This window comes from Schistocerca cancellata, chromosome 6, assembly GCF_023864275.1.
Source record: "Schistocerca cancellata isolate TAMUIC-IGC-003103 chromosome 6, iqSchCanc2.1, whole genome shotgun sequence".
NCBI classification, from domain to species: Eukaryota; Metazoa; Arthropoda; class Insecta; order Orthoptera; family Acrididae; genus Schistocerca; species Schistocerca cancellata.
In genome coordinates this window covers 561247308-561270417 of record NC_064631.1, presented here as the reverse complement: position 1 = coordinate 561270417, position 23110 = coordinate 561247308, and the positions used below count along the sequence as shown (strand labels likewise).

The window sequence follows — 23110 nt, the reverse complement described above, 5'->3', positions numbered from 1 at the left end:
CACCACTACCCAGCTATCCTTCCCCCCTCTCTGCCCCTTGCCACTTGCTTACCACCCTGTCACCCACCCCGAGATTGCTGCTCACCCATCACAATCACACAATAAGGATTTTTTCTGAAAGCTTAAATGCTTTAGCAGTCTTCTTCACTGTGCTTCTCAGCGACTCCAGTTCTCCTCTCACTAGTAAGTAGCAATCTGTTGTTGTTGTTGTTGTTGTTGTTGTTGCTGTTGTTGTTGTGGTCTTCAATCCTGAGACTGGTTTGATGCAGCTCTCCACACTACTCTATCCTGTGCAAGCTTCTTCATCTCACAGTACCTACTGCAACCTACATCCTTCTGAATCTGCTTAGTGTATTCATCTCTTGGTCTTCCTCTATGATTTTTACCCTCCACACTGCCCTCCAATACTAAATTTGTGATGCCTTGATGCCTCAGAACATGTCCTACCAACCAATCCCTTCTTCCAGTCAAGTTGTGCCACAAACTCCTCTTCTCCCTAATCCTATTCAGTACCTCCTCATTAGTTATGTGATCTATCCATCTAATCTTCAGCATTCTTCTGTAGCACCACATTTCGAAAGCTTCTATTCTCTTCTTGTCCAAACTATTTATCGTCCATGTTTCACTTCCACACATGGCTACACTACATACACATACTTTCAAAAACGACTTCCTGACACTTAAATCTATACCCGATGTTAACAAATTTCTCTTCTTCAGAAACGCTTCCTTGCTATTGCCAGTCTACATTTTATATCCTCTCTACTTCGACCATCATCAGTTATTTTGCTCCCCAAATAGCAAAACTCTTTTATTGCTTTAAGTGTCTCATTTCCTCATCTAATTCCCTCAGCATCACCCGACTTAATTCGACTAAATTCCATTATCCTAGTTTTGTTTTTGTTGATGTTCATCTTATATCCTCCTTTCAAGACACTGTCCATTCCATTCAACTGCTCTTCCAAGTCCTTTGCTGTCCCTGACAGAATTACAATGTCATCGGCAAACCTCAAAGTTTTTATTTCTTCTCCATGGATTTTAATACCTACTCCGAATTTTTCTTTTGTTTCCTTTACCGCTTGCTCAATATACAGATTGAATAACATCGGAGAGAGGCTACAACCCTGTCTCACTCCCTTCCCAACCACTGCTTCCCTTTCATGTCCCTCGACTCTTATAACTGCCATCTGGTTTCTGTACAAATTGTAAATAGCCTTTCGCTCCCTGTATTTTACCCCTGCCACCTTTAGAATTTGAAAGAGAGTATTCCAGTCAACATTGTCAAAAGCTTTCTCTAAGTCTACAAATGCTAGAAACGTAGGTTAGCCTTTTCTTACTCTAGCTTCTAAAATAAGTCGTAGGGTCAGTATCGCCTCACGTGTCCCCATATTTCTATGGAATCCAAACTGATCTTCCCCAAGGTCGGCTTCCATTCGTCTGTAAAGAATTCGCGTAGTATTTTGCAGCTGTGACTTATTAAACTGATAGTTCAGTAATTTTCACATCTGTCAACGCCTGCTTTCTTTGGGATTGGTATTATTATATTCTTCTTGAAGTCTGAGGGTATTTCGCCTGTCTCATACATTTTGCTCACCAGATGGTAGAATTTTGTCAGGACTGGCTCTCCCGAGGCTGTCAGTAGTTCTGATGGAATGTTGTCTACTCCCAGGGCCTTGTTTCGACTTAGGTCTTTCAGTGCTCTGTCAAACTCTTCACGCAGTATCATATCTCCCATTTCATCTTCATCTACATCCTCTTCCATTTCCATAATATTGTCCTCAAGTACATCGCCCTTGTATAGACCCTCTACATACTCCTTCCACCTTTCTGCTTTACTTTCTTTGCTTAGAACTGGGTTTCCATCTGAGCTCTTGATATTCATACAAGTCGTTCTCTTTTATCCAAAGGTCTCTTTAATTTTCCTGTAGGCAGTATGTATCTTACCCCTAGTGAGATAAGCCTCTATATCCTTACATTTGTCCTCTAGCCATGCCTGCTTAGCCATTTTGCACTTCCTGTCGATCTCATTTTTGAGATGTTTGTGTTCCTTTTTGCCTGCTTTATTTACTGCATTTTTATATTTTCTCCTTTCGTCAATTAAATTCTTCTTCTGTCACCCAAGGATTTCTATTAGCCCTCGTCTTTTAGCTACTTGATCCTCTGATGCCTTCACTACTTCATCCCTCAAAGCTACCCATTCTTCTTTTACTGTATTTCTTTCCCCCATTCTTGTCAATTGTTCCCTTATGCTCTCCCTGAAACTCTGTGCAACCTCTGGTTTAGTCAGTTTATCCAGTTCCCATCTCCTTAAATTCCCAGCTTTTCGCAGTTTCTTCAGTTTTAATCTACAGTTCATAACCAATAGATTGTGGTCAGAGCCCACATCTGCCATTGGAAATGTCTTACAATTTAAAACCTGGTTCCTAAATCTCTGTCTTACCATTATATAGTCTATCTGATACCTTTTAGTATCTCCAGGGTTCTTCCATGTATACAACCTTCTTTGATGATTCTTAAACCAAGTGTAAGCTATGATTTAGTTATGCTCTGCGCAAAATTCTACCAGACAGCTTCCTCTTTCATTTCTTAGCCCCAATCCATATTCACCTACTACATTTCCTTCTCTCCCTTTTCCTAATACCGAATTCCAGTCATTCATGACTATTAAATTTTCGTCTCCCTTCACTATCTGAATAATTTCTTTTATTTCATCATAAATTTCTTCAATTTCTTCGTTATTTGCAGAGCTAGTTAGCATATAGACTTGTACTACTGTCGTAGGCGTGAGCTTCGTGTCTATCTTGGCCACAACAATGCATTTGCTGTGCTGTTTGTAGTAGCTTACCCGCATTCCTATTGTTTTATTCATTATTAAACCTACTCGTGCATTACCCCTATTTGATTTTGTATTTATAACCCTGTATTCACCTGACCACAAGTCTTGTTCCTCCTGCCATCGAACTTCGCTAATTCCCACTATATCCAACTTTAGCCTATACATTTCCCTTTTTAAATGTTCTAACCTATCTGCCCGATTAAGTGATCTGACATCCACGCTCCGATCCATAGAACACCAGTTTTCTTTCTCCTGATAACGACGTCCTCCTGAGTAGTCTCCGGCCGAAGATCCGAATGGGGGACTATTTTACCTCCGGAACATTTTACCCAAGAGGACGCCATTATCATTTATCCACACAGTAAACCTGCAAGCCCTGGGGAAAAATTACGGCCGTATTTTCCCCTTGCCTTCAGCCGTTCGCAGTACCAGCACAGCAAGGCCGTTTTGGTTAGTGTTACAAGGCCAGATCAGTCAATCATCCAGACTGTTGCCCCTGCAACTACTGAAAAGGCTGCTGCCCCTCTTCAGGAACCACACGTTTGTCTGGCCTCTCAACAGATACCCCTCCGTTGTGATTGCACCTACGGTACGGCTATCTGTATCGCTGAGGCACGCAAGCCTCCCCACCAACGGCAAGGTCTGTGGTTCATGGGACGGGGAGGGGGGGGGGGGGGGGGAGTAGCAATCTATCCTTTCCATATTGTTGTTATTCTGTGTTTTCCAGCTTCACTTTCCAGATAAGATTGTCCAAGAAAACCAGTTTACATGAAACACTGGACTGTGTGCAACTGCACTACTGACAGCTGTACAAGCATGGCATGTGTTTGCACAACTTCTTGTTGAAACTAAACAGTTTTGATTTATTTCAACTTCGGTTACACTAGTTGCACATGTTCTGAGGTGAGGTGTCATGTCAATACATTGCAAAGTGCACACTAACTGAAACCATAAGTGGGGAATAGATACCTATGCTACACATAGATGTTTGTGGGATTTCAATTCTGTTGACCATAAAAACAAACAGTGATGTGTTGCTGCACTTGTGGCCTTCCTATGCAATCTGAACATAGATGGGTCGACAATTTATGATCTGCGCAGCCAAATTCATTCAGTGGGGACGACATACACAGATGAATTAAGAAAAATAGAGGCAAGCCAAACATCTTGCTTTGGAACAGCCAATGACTACTTGGCAGATTCTCTTCATGTATTCTGCAAGTCCCATATAGATGGTGTCACATACAATTTTAACAAAGACAGCAACTTTTGACTTTGGAACCTAATATATGTACTGCAGAGATGCATATGAACCCTCATTTGCGATCAAACGTGACTGGTAGTCTCAGTTGGGCAACAATGCTTATGCATTATAGTCTCTTTCTCATTGCATTATTGACTCTACTTCAAAGAAACATGAACAGCTCTGGTGAAATTCTCAGGCAATTGAAATAACTTCCTACGTCTCCCACAACTTCTTTCAACAAGGTTGCTGCGTAATTGAGCTGACATCTTTTCTTTAACCAATCACAAGGTCAAACACTTCTTATTTCTTTCCTTATGCAGTAATTTCATGCAGACAAGCATTAACTTCGTCACAGTTTTTACAGCTGTCAAAACCTTCCTTTCAGACAGGATTCACAAAACAATGAAACTGAAGTGTATACTGATTTCAATGTGTCTACAGTCTATCACAAAAACACTTGGTGAAACTTTTCATGAAACAATTTGCACAACCTGATATCATCATGTAAACTAGCCTTAAGTAAAATATTTATTAACTGGGGAATTTAAGAAAAGCACACAGAGTGGATGTAACACACTCCTGCTTTCCTTTGATCACCAATTGTATTCACTTAACTAGTTATAAAGAATCCTACTGTTTCACAAGGGCTCCAAGGCTATGTGCATTTTCTCATTTTTCAAATAAATGAAGCGTAGTCAAGAGTGAAAGTGACACAAAGGTACAGGAGCAAAAATAAATACAAAACATTAAGGCAACACTGGAATTAAGCTTAAAAACTTTGGATCTGATGTCTGACATACAAGGAACAAGTACACTTAGATATAAAAGGTCGTACATAACCAACTTAGACTAAATCATAATCCATCGCTGTAGCTTCTCTCATCCAAAGATTTTCTGGAAGTAATTCCGAATCTTAAAAGATGCATGCTCTACCTGTCTGCTGTTCACAGCAGTCACACTTAAATCAAAGAGCACAGAAATCTGAATTTATGTGTAGTAATGAACATTAGAAAGATAAAACATAGCCTGCTAGTTTTGAGATTTAAGGTAACTTAAATTCTTTGCAACCTTTAGAAGAGTCTAGTTACGTTGCAGCATCTTGAAAGTGACTTTTCAGAACAACTTTTCTCATTTTTTTTATCCATCATTCTCCAATTTTAACTGAAGTATTGATTTCTTACTCCTACTTTTGGACAAAAATACTGTGACTGAGAAGAAAAAATACATTCATGAGGAATTTCATTTGAAAATGTCAAAAGCTAGCACATAATCTACCGATCAACCACAGTTTCAATACCAAACTGTTGGATTTTTATAATTAATATGATATGTGTTTGTGGCCCACAGCTGACAGAAGCAATGTCATCACCTCTTTATCACCATCACTGGTGACAAATGACCATTAATATCTGCAATGTGAGGGCAAACATAACAGCTTCCACTGAAACTATTTTACGGATATATCTGTGACTGGTTTCCATCTCAAGGAAGGCCATTATTCAGCAGTGTGTGTTCCTGATTCATAAATAAGAATATGTATATACTGGGTAATGGCCTCATTTGAGGCAGAAACTGGCTCTGGCTTTATCAAGTTAACTGCAATGGAAAGTATTGTATTCATCTTTATTAGCTTAGAGTTACAGATCAAACTGTTGTTTCTTATCACGAAAGGATTTATTGCTCTAAAGCAGCCTCAACATGGTTAAGAAACCTGAAGAACATTCTTCGATATAACAGGTAGCTACATTAGAGTTTAATGTCTTGTCAGCAATGAGGTTATCAGAGAGGGAGTGAAAGCTCCAATTATGGAAAGATGGGGAAGGAAATTGGCAATGCCTTTTACAAAAGAACCATCTTTGAATTTGCCTGAAGCAATTTTGGGAAATCACAGAAAATCTAAATCTGGAATGCAGCATGGGGATTTTAAACATTGTCCTTACAAATGCCTTTGATATGTCACTGTGCAAAGGACACAATTCTTCCCACATATAAAATACATGTGTGTTGTGTGTTAAAAGATGACTCATCCTTTTAATTCTTCCTCAAAAAACAATTTACTGTCATTCTCTTGCAGAACTTCCTGGCAAATTCATTGTCTGTCATGATGTCTGAAAAATGCAGTTAGGCATTTTCAGTGAAAAGTAAACTACATGCTTAACGCAATGTATCAAAAATGGGTTGATTCTGTTTCTTGTTCTACCAGTGACTCCAACAAACTCAACACTATAGTTATGTCTGTAATATTATGCCTACATCAGGAATATTTTTCAGCTAATTGACTTAAAAAGTAATATATCTCCTAGCAAGCAAGATACTTGATTTTTCCCCACATTCTGAGAAATTCTTATTATCTTCTTATGTACTCTATATAAAAAGTGACATTTTAAACACGACTGTGATTAGCAAAACGTAGGAGGCATGAACTTCCGCTCTGCAATGGTGTATCAATAGCAGTTTAAGAAAAATGCCTACCTGACTAGGCAATCACACATTTCAGGACAGACCTACAGTTGGAGTAAGTTAAAAATATTTGCAGTAGCTCAAGACCTACACTCACCACCGACTGAAATAATGAAATGCATCTGCATGTGGGATCAAAAGCATCACAAAGCGAAGAAGTTAAACATCCAACAAATTTTCACTGAATACTGGAAAAATTTCTGTAGATGTCCAACAGTATTCAAACAATTTGGTTCAGATATACTATTTGGACATTCTGTTATGGTTATGGTTTCCACTGGTCAAACCTAAACTGCACACATTTAATTTGGTTTCAGAATGGTCCACAAAATAAAGTGGAACACGATTTGCACACTTTACTGGCATGAATATTGTAGCAGGTGGCAGATAAAAACACCAACAGCAAAAATTTTACACTTTGAAGCAGCAAGTCACACACCGAGGTGTGCCTCCTTGTGTGATTGCAAGTGTGCTTTCCATGCTTTTCTAAAGAAGGCTTTGACAGATAGCTAAGTGTGTAACAGTCTTTTCGTTGTGCCTGTCCACAACTCAAGTTGCAGTGAATAGCAATCTACTCTGTTCACAACTGTTGATATTCTGGCCTGGATCTTCTATTGTTCAATTGTGCCCGATAAATTTGCACCATGTTCCATGCAACTGTCATACCAACTGAGCTATCCAACCATGTTTGATGCTCCACTTCACAAATTCTGTCTTTCAGCATCTCACTCCAATCTTATCACCTCTTTACTTTTACAGTGTAGAACTGAATACCTTATTTCATTACTTTTACTACAAGTGTTAGTCAAAAACACACATTCATGCCAATTTCAAAATTTGGCTTTTCGTATCACATGGTACACATTTTAACGTACTAAGCCACCATCGAGGAATTGTTTTGGTAATGAAATGGAGAGGGGGGGGAGGTGGGGGGGGGGGAGAGAGAGGGAGAGAGAGAGAGAGAGAGAGAGAGAGAGAGAGAGAGAGAGAGAGAGAGAGAGAAGCAGGCTTGACTACAGTAAGCAGGTTCAACTGATGTAGGTTGCAGTAGCTATGCAGAGATGAAGAGGCTTGCACAGAGTAGTAGGAAGCTATACAAAACCAGTCTTCCGGCTGAAGGGACGATGACGATGAAGGCAACAGCAACCCCAACAGCACTAATTATTACTCAACAAGGTGTAGTGGTAGCCTCTCAATAGCAGGAACTAACTTGGTCACATGACTAAGTACAGTCATGTTCCAGTTCAAAGTATCATGCGTTATGTTACCTTGTAGCGTGAATGTGAAAAGTAATCAGGAAAAGCAACTGAGGAGAATAACTTTGTGTGTAGCCATGGAAACTTGCTGTTAACATCGCTAATTTTACTGACAATGAGAACAAGAATGGTGTGATAGTGCCCCAAAGAAGAACAAGTAAAATGCACACAATAAATTTTTCTTTGCTGATATAAATAGATGTATTATTAGACAATATTAGAGAAGGAAAGCTGCTACTCACCATAAAGTGGAGATGCTGAGTCGCAACAAGAAGATCCACACAATTATAGCTTTCGGCCAGGCCTTTGTCAGCAACACACACACACACACACACACACACACACACACACACACAAAATCACGCAAACACAACCTGCACACAAGTCTGCAGTCTTAGGCAACTGAAACCACACTACAGATGTGTGTGCAAGTTGCTCAATTTATAAGAGTACTGTAGTGTACACTAGTGGTACCTCCCTTCCCTGCTTCTCAGGTGTAAACATGATAGTGCTGCCACTATGGCCAGGCTGCCAGTTTGTGTTGCGTATAATAGGTGAGACAGAGAAGTATTGGACATGTTGCTATACAAATTTGATTTTACACGTAAGTAGTGAGGCAACACTCGGCACTCATTGTAATGGTACTAATGAATAATTGTTCACATTTTATGAAGAAAGCAATTTAACATTACACAGTTACATTTTCCTGTGTCAGGCTTATTAAATACAACAACAACAACAACAACAACAACATGACAAATAGAAAACAAAATATAAAAAACTGTTTAAATATTCAACAATTACTGAGTGTGTTTCAATGTATTACCTCCTCCAGACAGTTTCAGGACATCATCTGATGTAACTGGTGAGACTGTATCGTCATCACACTTGATCCATGTATCTTCCTTCTGTCTCACCCATGCGACATAGTGGCCACTAGAACTGGAACGGCCTCTATGAGTCAAAACTGCCTGCAGTGTGTAGTATCCAGAATTGTTGGAACCAAGATCTGTCAACAAAATATATTTAATTTTGCAATATATACTAGCTCACTTATTTCATACAGAATATTCATGATGAGTAGTAAACATTCTTGTGTAGCTTCTGTGGCTACAAGCACTTATTCCACACTTATGGAAGACATACAATGGTTACAATCAATGATAGTGACTGCACAAACAGAATGCGCCAAGATCAGCTTGGCTGTGCAACTTGTGCTTTATCACAGGTGAACTACACCCGACAGTGAGCTCTCCATGGTAATTTTGTAAACAACTGAGCCTGACTTGAAATCTAATAAAAAATTAGTATTACACATTTTCAAGAGAGAAGATGGTCTTTTTACATAGCCCTTTCACTTGGACAAAGAAAAATAGGGAAGACAAGAAGAGGAATGGGAAAGACAGGCAGAAGCTACAGGGAAGAAAAAATGCCTCAATAGGGGGGATATACTAGGTGTATAGAAGAATTGGGGAAATAAGAATCAATTAAGTTCTTTTGTACTATGTAAGTAACACAAATTAATGAGACAACACCCTCAATGGCTGTGTACAAACTACAATCCAAGGTACTGTGATGACCTACTTCAACTCTTATGCCCCTATAGTTTTGACACTTAGACGCACCCTAAAAGTCATCAAAGGGTAAATGAACCTGGATTAATACTTTCAGGCAATGGGAAAACCAGGATGGAATGAACCAGTATTATGGAAGGAAAGTAATAAATAAGTAATAAATTCTTGGATAAATAAGCTTTCAGCCAGTAAGGCCTACACACACACACACACACACACACACACACACACACACACACACACACACACACTCACCCATGACTGCAGTCTCTGGCAACTGAAGCCTGATTAACACTTTAACAGCTTTATGAATCAGTAGTATACTAATATGCTGAGCTGAACCACAATGTTACCAGGAGTTCACTTTTTTGGAACCCATTTAAAGTAAGGAAGGAAAGTTCATGGATTTTCAGTATGGTTATTAGAAGTCAGTTTTCATTTTAGATTCCACAACAAATGACAGAAACAGTACAGGAATAAAATAGATGAAGGTATGTGACAAGATATCTGTTTTGATTAGGCAAGATGAAAACAAGACTTCCAGAAGAAATTTCCATAAAAATCTCAAATGAGGAAACGCAAATACTCACATGCAGTTAAATTATAGATTGTGTATTAATGTACAGGGAGACCCAAACGTCCATCAGCATTTGAAAATTCAACAGTTCATGAAATAATGTAGGTAGAGAGGTAAAAACTCACACAAATGCTTGAAATGACATGAAGCTTTACTGAAAGCAATAGCCATCATTCATCGACAATACCTATAGACAAAGGACAATGTTGTGAACAACCCTGCACAATGCATCAGTAAGTAGGATGAGAAATTTGTCGAATGTTGTCTTTTGGCTTTCCTAATAAGGACAGACAATCACAGTAGACTTTGTGACTTTGGTAACCCATTATCAATAATTACACAAGCTGAGGTCTGCGATCTCAGGAGATCGATCATGATGGACATGGCAGCTCAGCGCATGAACCTCACCAAACTACATGCACAAGAGATCTTTCACACATGTAGCAATATGGGATGAGTGCCGTCCTACAAGAAAATCATACCTTCCAACAGGAGTTTCTCAGCCAGGCTAAGGATGATGTGAATTTCTTTCTCACTACTGATAATTTTATACAAGATTCTCATGTGGCATCGATAACTTGTTGCTCTCCAGTGCCATTTCTTTGGCAGTTTTTGCATTTTTTATTTCAATAGAACCTAGGGCATTTGTAAATGATAGCAGACTTTTGGTCAGGCTGTATTTCAGAGATTGCTAGATTCCCCCAGCACAGATGGCCAGATAGGGATTTGAGCCACTATCTTCCCAAATCCAAGTCAGAGAGAGAGAGAGAGAGAGAGAGAGAGAGAGAGAGAGAGAGAGAGAGAGAGAGAGAGAGAGAGAGAGATATATGGACAGTGGGGAAGAGGTAGGTGTCTGAAATCAGTCTAAGGCTACATATCCAATATGGAACTTAAACCAAAATTACACAAACCATTTTCGAACCAAAAAGGCACAGCCTTCATTTTCGCTTTCTCCCCATCGTCTCCTTTATCCGTCTTGTCAGCCTGTGATTCTTCCACTCGCTTATCTTCATATTCCTGTGATAGATAAATCAATATTACAAGTACATCAAACTGGAGTCATTTTACTCCACAGTATTAACACAAAGCACAGAAATACTTTTGTAATTTCTTTAGTAACACACAAACTATACGAACCTCTTACAAATGAAGTTAACAGCAGACAATATTAATAGAAATCTTGGACTGATTACACAATGATGTTACATTTAGTGATTCACTGTGTGTGTGTGTGTGTGTGTGTGTGTGTGTGTGTGTGTGTGTGTGTGGAGGGGGGGGGGGGGGGGGCTGTGCATGCACACATGCATCCGTGCATGTAATAACACTAACGTATTGACTCGGCTGGAAACCAAATGTGGTGGATGGAGTTCTGTTAACATAAGAAGACATTTGCATGGAGTATAATTTATACACTGTCCAGTCACATTACTGTAACCATCTGTCCAAAGCCTGAATAACCACCTTTTGCAGTGTGGACCACTGCGAGCCATGCTGGAAGAGAATCAGTGATGTTCTGGAAGGTACTGAGAAAGATGTGGAGCCACACCCACACATTGGTGTGGCCCCATACATTTTCGATTGGTTTTAAATCTGGAGAGTTTGGTGGCCAGAGGAGTGCGGTTAACTCATCCTGGTGCTCTTCAAACCACATATATACACTGCGAGCTGTGTGGCACATTGCATTGTTCTGCTGGCAGATGCCACTGTGCAGAGGAAAAACAAACTCTGTGTATGGGTGGATGTTGTCTCTAAGGATAGATGCAGACCTGTATTGATCCACTGCACCTTCCCGAATGACGAGATCACCCAGGAAATGCCATAAAAACATTCTTCAGACCATAACATTCCCGCCTCCAGCCTGGACCTTTCTGACAACTGTTGCAGGGTGTTTGCTTTCAGATGTTTCATGCTGTACACACCAACGGCCCTCTGTCGGATGGAGCATAAACCTGCTGGAGGAGGTCCATACACAGCAATGTTTGCTGAACGGTGATTGAAGAACGACTGTTGGTAGCCCTCTGGTTCATCTGGGCAGTCAGTTGCTCAACAATTGCACATATATATGGCCCATTGTGCACCACAGTTGCCATGACACCAGTTTTGGATAGTGCCATTTTGCCATGCACAATGCCCTTTACCACTTTGAGGATCAGCTACTTAGAACGATTTTGAGGCTGGAATAGCACTCATCTATCCATTATTTTAAGTGTTACTGGCACATATATCACTGAAATAGCTTTGAGAGTAATACATATGAAAAAAGACTAAGCTCCATATAAATATCCTCCTACAAAAAAGTGCGATGTGAATTACTGAGAAATTTCTTGTTCACTCAACAAATATGACATTTGTATCAGAATTACAGCAAACTGCAAAACATAACGAGTAAATGAACGAATTATGACAATGCTATTAAACTGGCACAGCCATTCGCGACAGCAGCTGTTGTTTGCTAATGTTTGTTTTGAAGTAATTCTACAAATTGACAACAGAAGGCAGCCATTGACAACAGAAGGCAGCCAAGCTCAAGTGGCAGGTAGCAAGACGTCCGTACACTGTTCTCATATGAAATGAGTCCAGTTTTCAAGCAACAGGTGGGTTTGTGCATCAAGAAAAATGGGGCCCGAGCTATACTTAGGAGCAGCCTTTTTTGAACACGGCAGTGTGGCCTGAGCTATGCTTGGGCTTGGTTGCTAAGTGTTAAGCACAGCGGCATTTGAAAAGTTTACAAACTTAGCCATTTCGGAAAATGCTTCCACCCTTGGCTGGAAAGCCAATGACAATCCGCTTTTGGACATCAACACACTTTATACTGCTAGTGCTGCCACCTGGTGTACGAAGGGTTAGTGCACGGTTATATCAAACATAGGTTATGGTCATGTTAATGTATATGGAACACTCCTGCAAACAATTTTAGAAAGGACATAGAAAGAAAAGAATGGCTGAAGATGGCCTTCACAAGCAGTACATTGGATAAATGAGAAAGTATAAAAGCTGGAACAATTAAAATGATATGAAGGGACTAGTTGAGGACAGGGAGACTGATGTTGCCCATAAGCTCCTGTAATTTCTGGTTCATACTCCAACTCCACAATATCAATGATCTGCCATTTTTCACAATTCTTTTAAGTCATCTTTTTCTCACAATAACAAGTTTCAAAGACAGAATCTTTGTATCTATAAAGCTAACATGTACTATAATAAATACTGTGCAATGTGTAGTACACTCACCCTTAAATTTGGAGCGCATTGGGTGTCAATTTTTGTTGAAGTTCAGGTGTGCACAGCTCAAACGCATCAAAATCCAAAGGAAACTTAACGTCTTTCAAAATTTTGGCATTTATTGCTTCTCTTTCTTTATAATAAAACCTCACAAACTGCACAGTTAGGTATGCTGGAAGCCTGCTGATTTTAGACTGCAACAACAAACAAGAAATTTATGGAGATAAACTGAATTACATTTAGACTGTGAGGCTCTGAATACAAAATATTTCATCAGTATTTCTGCCAGAAGTAAACTGAATTCCTATTAATATAACTAAAAAATAATAGTATTGACTATATTGTCCACTTTTAGTAGTACCATTTAATTTTTAGGACTCCACATATCACAAAAAATCTGCAATTCTGAAATAATAACTATATTGAATGAGAATGAGATGTACTGCAAAATCTAGTTTGAATTTGAAACTGATTTTCCTGTGATTTCAAAGTAACCAGTGGACACACTGGACAAATGATTGCAAGTTATCATGACCCGAGTAATGACAGCATTACCCCAAGTAGGAACCAATCCATCCGTAGACAGACGGAAACCACACACAATGATTCTGGTGGAGCCAGGTAATCACAAATACAGAGAAAATCAGAATTCTCAGGCAATCTTCCACCTAGAATTCACACTTACATTGGCACCATGAACGTCAACAAATTAATTCCACCTGGGAAATTACACACCCTACAGTCAGTGTTAGATACAAAGAATCCTGGTACTACCTATCCAAGGAACACGATTCACTGATGAACACGCAATACACTACAGTAACTATTGGATGTTCAAGTGTAAAACACAAAAATGAGTAGCTGATGGAACTCTGCTTCTGGGCATGATCTTTGTGAAATGCATAAATATAGACAACTCAATCACAGAAGTCTCTCCCATAAACACCTGCCAAATGACCATGTACATTCACCATAAACACCTGCCAAATGACCATGTACATTCAAAGTGCCAACAAGAAGCACACACTGATCAATTTCCATACACCCGATGACACAGAAAACAGAAAAGATCTATGAAATACTGAAAAATTCTGGGCCAAACTCAAAACAGTCATGGCAAAAATCCCTAAAGTCGATGAGAAGATTCGGCTTGGTGACTTTGATGTGCAAATCAGCAAAGAAAGAAAATACCTAAAAGCCATAGGCCATTATCCAGCTCACAGATTCGGAACACAAACAGCACAAGATTCATTGAACTGTGCCAACAAGACAACTTAATATCACATTAACATCACTAAGGAAAGTTCCATGGAAACAAAGATTTGGAGACAGAAAGGAGGCTATTCATGGATTACACAGCTTGTTGAAGATTGGCACTTGTATGCAGATCAGCACTTGGGTTCTGGTGAACTTGGTTCCTTCCTAGCGTGCTAGGAAATAAACTGACAGTTCCCATATAGCTGTTTGTTTAGGCTACTGCCTTCTCCTGGTGATGCTTCTACCCTGTGATTGCTCATGACCCACTGGATTGAAGTAGCAGGCAGTCAGGACACCAGAAGTCATACTCATTGGCACAAAATATGTGGCATAGGTATATGAATTTTTCTTTGATGTTATTAGTGTCACAACTTTGGCTATGATATATAAATGACGTACACTTTTCTGACCTCATGGGGGAGTGGAGTTGAGAAACTTCTTTCAACATCTAAACATCCTGCATAAGAATATACAGTTCATGCACGAAACCACAAACAACAACGTAATACCATTTTTGGATGTGGAGCTAACATATCAACCAGTACCTGCCCACTGAGAGCAACCACTATCCAGCTCAGAAGTATTCTGTCCAGCACATCCTTACTGCCCATGCCCAACAGATAAGTGACACTAATAACACACTAAAAGAAAGTCGAAGGGTATGACAACATTATAACAAAGGCAGCCAAAACCAAACAGATTAAAACAAAAAGAAAAGGGCTAGGAAGAGGAGCTTCTGCTAGTGCACTTACGCTACCCGTAGGGTATCAATGAATGGCTAAGCAATGTCCTCCGCCGCCAAGGTTTCACACTAATTTTCCGCAGTAGCCACAGGATTCATGACATAATATGATCCACCAAGGATGCAGGAGTATATGAGCTACATAGGGGTGACAGATGTGCCAGTCTGCACATGAACAGCTGAATGTGTGTGCTATCAGGAATTAGAACACCACAATAAATTGGTAATAGCAGAAAGCCACCTTGATAGTGGACACTATCACATTCCAGGAAACCGATGTACGGGCAAAATAGCCATGTATGTGCCACTACAGAATATGAGAGGTGACAAATTATTAAGCAGCCTGACAACATCAATAGAGAGGATGGTTACAAACTGCGTCCTAGCTACCAGCTAGCTCAGTCCAATGGGCAGTGGGCGGTTGTGAGGCAGAAGCCTCACCAGGAATAGTCATGATTGCCTAGATAAATAGCTTTATAGGAACTGTCAGTGTATTTCCATGCACAGCAGGAAAAAAACATGTGCACCAGAAGCCAGGCACTGATTTACAGACAAGTGCCAATCATCAAGTAGCAGGATATCCCTCAAATAGGCTCTCCCTCTCGGCATGACTAGACTCTCATATCGTCTAGCCAATAAAGTTCCAGATGACGCTGATAGTTAGCACTAAATAAGGACACATTTCCTCCAGTAAAATCAGTCTTGCCCTGAGGAAGGCCTCTTTAGTGCCCCCGAAATGTTGGTTTTATAGTTTCTATATTTTAAAGTATTTCATACAGCAGCAGCAGTAGAGAACACTGATAGAGGTTAAAGGAAACTAAAATCTTTCAGAGCTAGTGATTCCTTATTCTGGCAGAAGAGGAATGAAGAGGGACGATGAAAAAGGACTGGCGAGCTTTAGGAAAGGAAAAGAGTTCAGGAAAGTCACCCAGAACTCCCAATCAGGGGAGGCTTACTGGATGGGATGTAAAGGGAAGACTGATTGCTGAGGACTGCCTCAGATGAGATTTGAAAATGTGTTTAAAAGTGGAAGATAGGGCACAATAAGTAAGACAGAGCTTGTTGACAAAACATTGCGCAGGAGTTAATAAGAGCAGAAAGCAAAGTGCATTATATGGGGTAGAGAGAGAGGTGGGGAAAATATAAGGTATAAGCCCAAAGAAAGTGGAGAAATAACGTAAATTGAGGCCATGTGGGTGGCAAGAACCAAGGACATGTTGCAATGCCAGTTCCCACCTACAGAGTTCTGAGAAGCTAGTCTGTGGGGGAAGAATGGCATGTTTGGTGAAACAGACACACAGGGCCTCCTCTTCCTAAGATCCACGAATCCAATCACCCTGGCTGCCCCATCATTGCTAGCTTCAAAGCAATGCTCTGCAACAGAATACTGTGTGCTGCCAATATACACCCTTTGTCTATGCGTACTCATTGTAACTAACAACGTGCTGGCAGTCATATGAATGTAGAAGGCTGAACTGTGTTTACATAACAGCTGGTACATGATGTGTAGTTTCACATATGGCTTTCCCTTTAACAGTATTGTTTTGCCATTATGCATTTCTGTATGTACTTATGTATACATGTAGACCCATTTTTCAGGCTTTTTTTGTCTATCTTGTTCAAACTGCTGTATGTTTTTGACCTTACGTGCTAGTTCGCTTGTTTATCTGTCTATTCCACCTATATTAACTACCTCTTGCTCCCATCTCTTTTAATACTGATTTCTGCACACTTAGAGTGGATAATTAATATTTAAGAATTTGCATTTAACTCTCCGTTTACAGTTCAGTACACTTGAGGGCCTCTCCTGATCATTTTTTGACAATTTATTTGCAAATTTGACAGCAGTTTTATTTCCCACCCCCACTTACCTTGCTTATACATGGTTCATTTGCTATTCACCAAACTGCACTGATCGACTGTTACTACCATCCCCTGCACTGTTTTATTTCCCAAATGCTATAGATTCTGTTCAGTACACTGACTTAATCCATCTCTCGGTCCTGTTATTAAATTTTTGTCTATTTTAACATCTTTTCCGGGACCTTTCACAGTTGCAATTTATTATTATAATTCTTTTCTATCACAATTTTTCGTATTGTACAGCCCACTTTTCGAGTGAGAAATTCTCACTCACTCCTCGCCAGTTCTCGCTATTTTCACATGAATTTTTCTACATTTTTCCTGTCTTTTTACTCACTTGTCTTTCTTTCTGCTCCATTTTCCCCCTTTGCTTCTTTTTAGCTACTCCCACCACCTCGAATATTCCAAATGTTCCTCTCTTGCCATGGAGAAACCTGTCACTTATTATATTCGGTCCTTTTGCAAACATGCTTTTGCACTACCAAAACTAAGGTCCCACATTTTGTTTCTTGAAACCATCTTGTCCACAGCAGTTACCACCAATAGCCTAACATTGGACATTTTTGGATGTAACCCTAGTGTGCACCAATCCCTTTTACAGTTGAAAATGCAGCTATCTCTGCACTTACGCTTCTAATAAGCTATCTGCCTCATCTACCAATTTCCACTCCACCAGACAGCTCTCGTCCTGCTAAAACCTGCAGTTACATGACTGTCATGTGTCCTCTGATGGTATCATCTGACAAGCCAACTTCAAACTTTAACACAGACCAGACTTCACCAATAGAAAGCTATTTTACTTTCTCCCAAACTACCTCAATAGTTATTTTTCCCTTCCTGCCTCCTCCAGTTCCCGTATCAGCAATATCATCAACTAGCACTCCTTTCCTATAAATGAGTTTGACCAACCTTAACATCCCCCCAGCCATCACCACTGCCTCCTAAAGCAATTGTAATTAATGATCACAAGAACCAGCCGCAACAGTGCTGTGTTCTCAGCCTTTCATCTAAGGCTCTCCCCCTTCTGAATTATCTGTATATTCACTTTCAGCCCTAAGCCTGCATTTAATCATGCTGCTTTGGTGAAAAACCTACTTCCATTCACACGCAATGCCAACTGGAAAAATCACTTTGCAATCCAATCCCATAACCTACCCAACAGCAAACCTAACATTGAACCCTCCCTTGGACAGTTTCAACCATGATCCCCTCTGGATCCATCATCACTACTGCACAAATCACCCTTGTAAACCTTCCAAGAATTCCTAATGTTCAGCATTGCTTCACAACCCTTCTTAAGTCTCTACAACACGACCCTAACCTGTTCTCTCCAACTCCAGGCAATTCATTCCTTAGAAACTCCCAGCGGACAAAGGATCTACCACTGTGGTACCTGAAAGACAAAGACAAATATGTAAGCAACGGCCAAAGCCAGCTATCTGACACCTCTCGTGCAGCACCTGCTATTAAGACGCGTGATACAAACTGATGTAAAGTCCTTCGTTAAAACCTCAGGCCACTCATAAGGACTAACACCTCAATCTATAGAAATTCTTACCCTATCCAAATTAGGCACTCCCTCCTTTTACCTTCTTCCTAAGATCCACGAATCCAATCACCCTGGCTGCCCCATCATTGCTAGCTTCAGAGCACCCACTGAACATATATCTGCCTTAGTTGATCAACACCTGCAACCTATAGCACAAAGAATCCCCTCCTATATTTAAGACACCAATCACTTCCTAGATCCTCTGAAAACTTTGCCTGTACCACTCCCATCACACACCTCATGTCACCACAGATGCCACCACCTCCCATTGTAACAACAATCCACTTATGCATGGTCGGTCTGTTGATTAACATTACCTCAACCAGCATCCACCTGGTTCCAAACCTATGATATCTTTCCTGCTCACATTGATCAACTTTATACTTACCAACAACTACTTTATCATTGAGAGAAAGACATACAAACATATCAGGGGCACAGCCATGGGAACCCAGATATAGGTCACTTGAAGTGGGGCTTTCTGGAATCCATAAGACTTCAGTCCCTGGTCTGGTTTAGATATATTGATGAAACCTTTGCCATAAAAACTCATGGTGAGGCTGACCTGCTAAAATTTTTCGAATGTCTTAATACATTCTCCCAATTAAATTTCACTTGGTTTTCTTCTGAATATCAATGCCACGTTCCTTGATGATGACATCCTCATTGAGTGTCAGCTACAGACTTTCTTTCACATTAAACCTACTACCAAACAACAGTGCTTACATTATAGTTGCCATCCTTTCCATGTCAAACGATCCCTCACGTACAGCCTAGGCGTTTGAGACAAACTTATTTGTTCAGATGCAGCCTCATTACAGCAGTACACTACCATCCTCACCTCATGCTTCCCTGGTTGTAATTACCCCACCAGCCTAGTTGAAAATCAGATTTCCCAGACCATCACATCCAATCCTGATACTGCTTATCCTCTTATCCTGCCAAAAAACAATTTATGAATACACAACTTGTCACTCAGTATTATGCTGGTCTTCAATGTACTAATCAATTACTTTGACAAGGCTATGACTTTCCTAAAATCATGTCATGTCATGAAATGAGGTCATTCTGCCGATATTCCTCCCACCGCACCTAGAACAGCTTCAACACCCCCCACCCTCCCTCCTCCTCTAACTCCACAATATCCTGGTCAGACCCTATGCTCCTACTGCACTCGTTTCCCTATCCTATGACTTGTCCTACGCACCCTTGTGACACCCCTGTACCAGCCCTGTGACTGGCAGAACACACACTATCAGAGCGAGAGCCACCTATGAAATGGCATATGCCTTATACCAGCTGTTATGTAAACACTGTTCGGCCCTCTACATTGATTTAAGTACCATCAAGTAGTAGAGCATAGAAAAAGGAGTTTATATTAGCAACACACAATACCCTGTTGTAGAGCATGCTCTACAACATGACCGTCATGACTTCTGTGCCTGGTTTGCCACATGTACCATCAGGATTTTTCTGACAGACACTGGTTTCTAAGAACTTTGCACGTGGGAACTGGTGTAGCAACATGTCCTCGGTTCTCACCACTCAGGTGGCCTTAATTTACATTATTTTCTCTAATTTCTTTGGTCTCAACACTACTTCTCAGTAACTATTCATTTCTTCAGTCTCTTTTCTGACCTGTCTATTCTCCCCCCTCCCAATTGCCTCTGCTATACATAATGCACTTAGCTTTTTGCTATTATTAACTCTCGCACAATGTTTTTTCAGCAAGCTGTCTTACCTATTATTCCATCTCCCACATTCAAGCTCTTAGGTTCTCACACCTCACCTCGTCTTCCTAAGTCTTCCCTGATCTTGGATTCTTAGCAACTTTTCTGAGTCCTCCCAATTTCCTAGACTTCACCAGCCCTATTTCTTCCTCCGTCGTCCTTCACCGTCAACATTCTGCCAGGAGGAGGAGTCATGGGCTTGGAAAGCTTGCACATTTCTTTAACTTTATATGTCTTTTCTTCCCCTGCTGCTGCTTTGTGAGTATATTTTTTATGTATCCAATTATATTATATTTTAAAAAATTGATTTTTTTCAAGTATTTTAAATTTTATACAATGCCAAGTTTCAACGCCCAGAAAAATTTTAATTATTTTGACACTGGTCACAGAAGTCTATATGTTATCTTGAAGAATTCCACCCAAAAATGGTACAAAAGGTCAAAGAATTAATCCCACTGAAGCAGAACTCCAGAGACTCCTGGTGGGATTCAAAACATGAAAAAGTACTGGAAGAAGGCAGTGAGAATTTTTTCTAGTATAACAGAAAGAAAAGCTAGAAAATAAACAACACTTCTATGAAATTTTAGCAAGTGACGAAAACCATTAGCAAACCAAGAGGGAACACATGAAGGAGAACTGGACTTAGTCAAAGAAAATTTTTCCAAGTATAACATGCGAGATTTTTATAAGATTTACTAGGTTATAGCCCTCAAAACATACGTTTTAGAAAGTTAGAGGCGAGACTTGCCTTTAACAATCTCGAAAACTCTCAGGAACAGGCATTCTGAACTCAACTGCCCCAAACCATCCTCATGACCTATGAAAATCTCCACTTACACCAACACCAAATCCCTACCACCCTCACAAGGAAGGTTCACAGGCATATCCTCCAACTCAAAAATAACAAAGCTTCAAGTCCGTCAAAGAACTCATACAAATCATGAGAGATTTGGCAAACAGAAAAGCTTCCAAAGACTGGAAATGTGCCCTAATTTATACACCACACAAAAAGGCAACAAAACGGATTTAATTAACTTCTCAAAGTGACATACAAAATTCAATCAGCACGAGTTCAGCAGCAGCCTGATCACTAAAACTGGTGAACATCAAGCCGAATTCCACACTTGTCAAAACAGTAGAGGGCAAACTTTTATTTACAAACAAGTTTAAAATACAAAGTCCTCAGAAACAGCCAATTATATGCTCATTGCGGACTTCAACAGGACGTATGCTCCTGCAGCCAATCATATGCTCATTGTGGACTTCAACAAGACATATGCTCCTGCTGCTTGGCAATACCTTTTAGTTATCCTCGAACACCAGCTCAGCATGAAAGTCTCATATCACACACACACACACACACACACACACGCTCTAAAGGTCATGGGTGAGATGTCAGAACCATTTCTGACCGTAACTGGTGTTTGGCAGGGTGACAGCCTTTCTCCTATCCTCTTCAATTTGGTTTTGGATAAAATCATCAAAGAGTGGGAAAAATAACTTATAAACCAAAACTGCTGGAAAACATATAAGACTTGAAAGAGCTAAAAATGACATCCAAATTTATTGCCTATCTTTATCAGATGATATGGCAATACTAGCTGATGACAAGACGACAGCAATTAAACAGACAGACATTTTCATGGAATGCGCTGAAAGAGTTGGCCTCTAAATATCCTTCCTAAAAACCAAGTGTATCTCCTCCAAATATCCTACTCAAAAACTGATCACAAAATGTACAAATCTAGGGAGTTTCACACTTCAAGTACTTCAGCAAAATCCTTGAATCGACAGGGGGAGAGAAAATGACACAGAAAATTCAGGTACAATAACTTGAAGAGAGCTTATGATAAAATCTACAACACCTACAACAAAAAATGAAAGTCCATACACACAAAAATCAGCCACTATTATGCACTTGATAAGCCACAGAAAAGACGATCTGGCAGATATACTAAAACAAGAATGCAAAATTTAAGCAAAGATATTCAGCCCCAAAAGACCAGAAGGTGGACCCAAACTACAATCCTGAAAAATTATCAAATCTTGTGGCAGGCATAAGAAAAAGAAGATTGAAATTTTATGGATACTGTGTTATGTAGTACAATGCAAAACAATACCCTAGGTCCAGCCAGTCACAAAGGATTTAGAAAAGCATCATATAAACCCTTTGGACAGTTTCAATAGAAAGTTATACAGACAAAAAAATTATCAAATGGGAGGTACTGCTAGCAAATCTAGTTGCTGCCAGACTAGGGACAAAGTAGACTGAAGAAAGAGAAAGAATCCATGAAGTAAAAAATGAGAGCTGCTTGGAAACTCCGAAAATTTAAACATAATAGTGCTCCATGATGTGATAGGGTCCAATCGCACTTAATATGTATGTTGCTCAATTCAAGAACAACGAATGTCAATTTTTCATGAATTTGAGATACTTTTTCAAAAGAGTGAACAATCTCTGTTGCAATTGTATAATTATTGTATTAATTCCAATTACACATTTCAAGCAGTTAGCACATCATCAGACTGGAACAATAAGAAAATAATTACAGCTCAAATATGTGAACCAAGTGAGCAACAAGTTTAATAACACTGACAGGTGAGTGAATTTGAAAGGCTTTAAAATTTATGTGGTTCAATGCTGAAAACATTAAGTATTGGGCACGGTTGTCATGCAAAATGGTGGCAGAAAACATCCTTGTCATAAACTGCAATTTAATTTAGGGGGGCCATAAAAAAGCTACAAGGATAAATAGCAAAAGCATTGAGTATACTGCATTAGGGGAGGGGGCAAATAA

The 23110-nt window shown here is 39.9% G+C and overlaps 1 protein-coding gene across 1 annotated transcript in view; it reads right to left on the bottom strand.

Moving 5' to 3' along the window:
* LOC126088427 (ubiquitin carboxyl-terminal hydrolase 14) overlaps positions 1-23110 on the bottom strand; it is a 125164-nt gene that overhangs the window by 1444 nt on the left and 100610 nt on the right. The window contains 4 exon segments of the mRNA XM_049906571.1: positions 8625-8807; positions 10861-10966; positions 13140-13202; positions 13204-13365. Coding sequence (XP_049762528.1) covers positions 8625-8807; positions 10861-10966; positions 13140-13202; positions 13204-13365 — 514 coding nt within the window.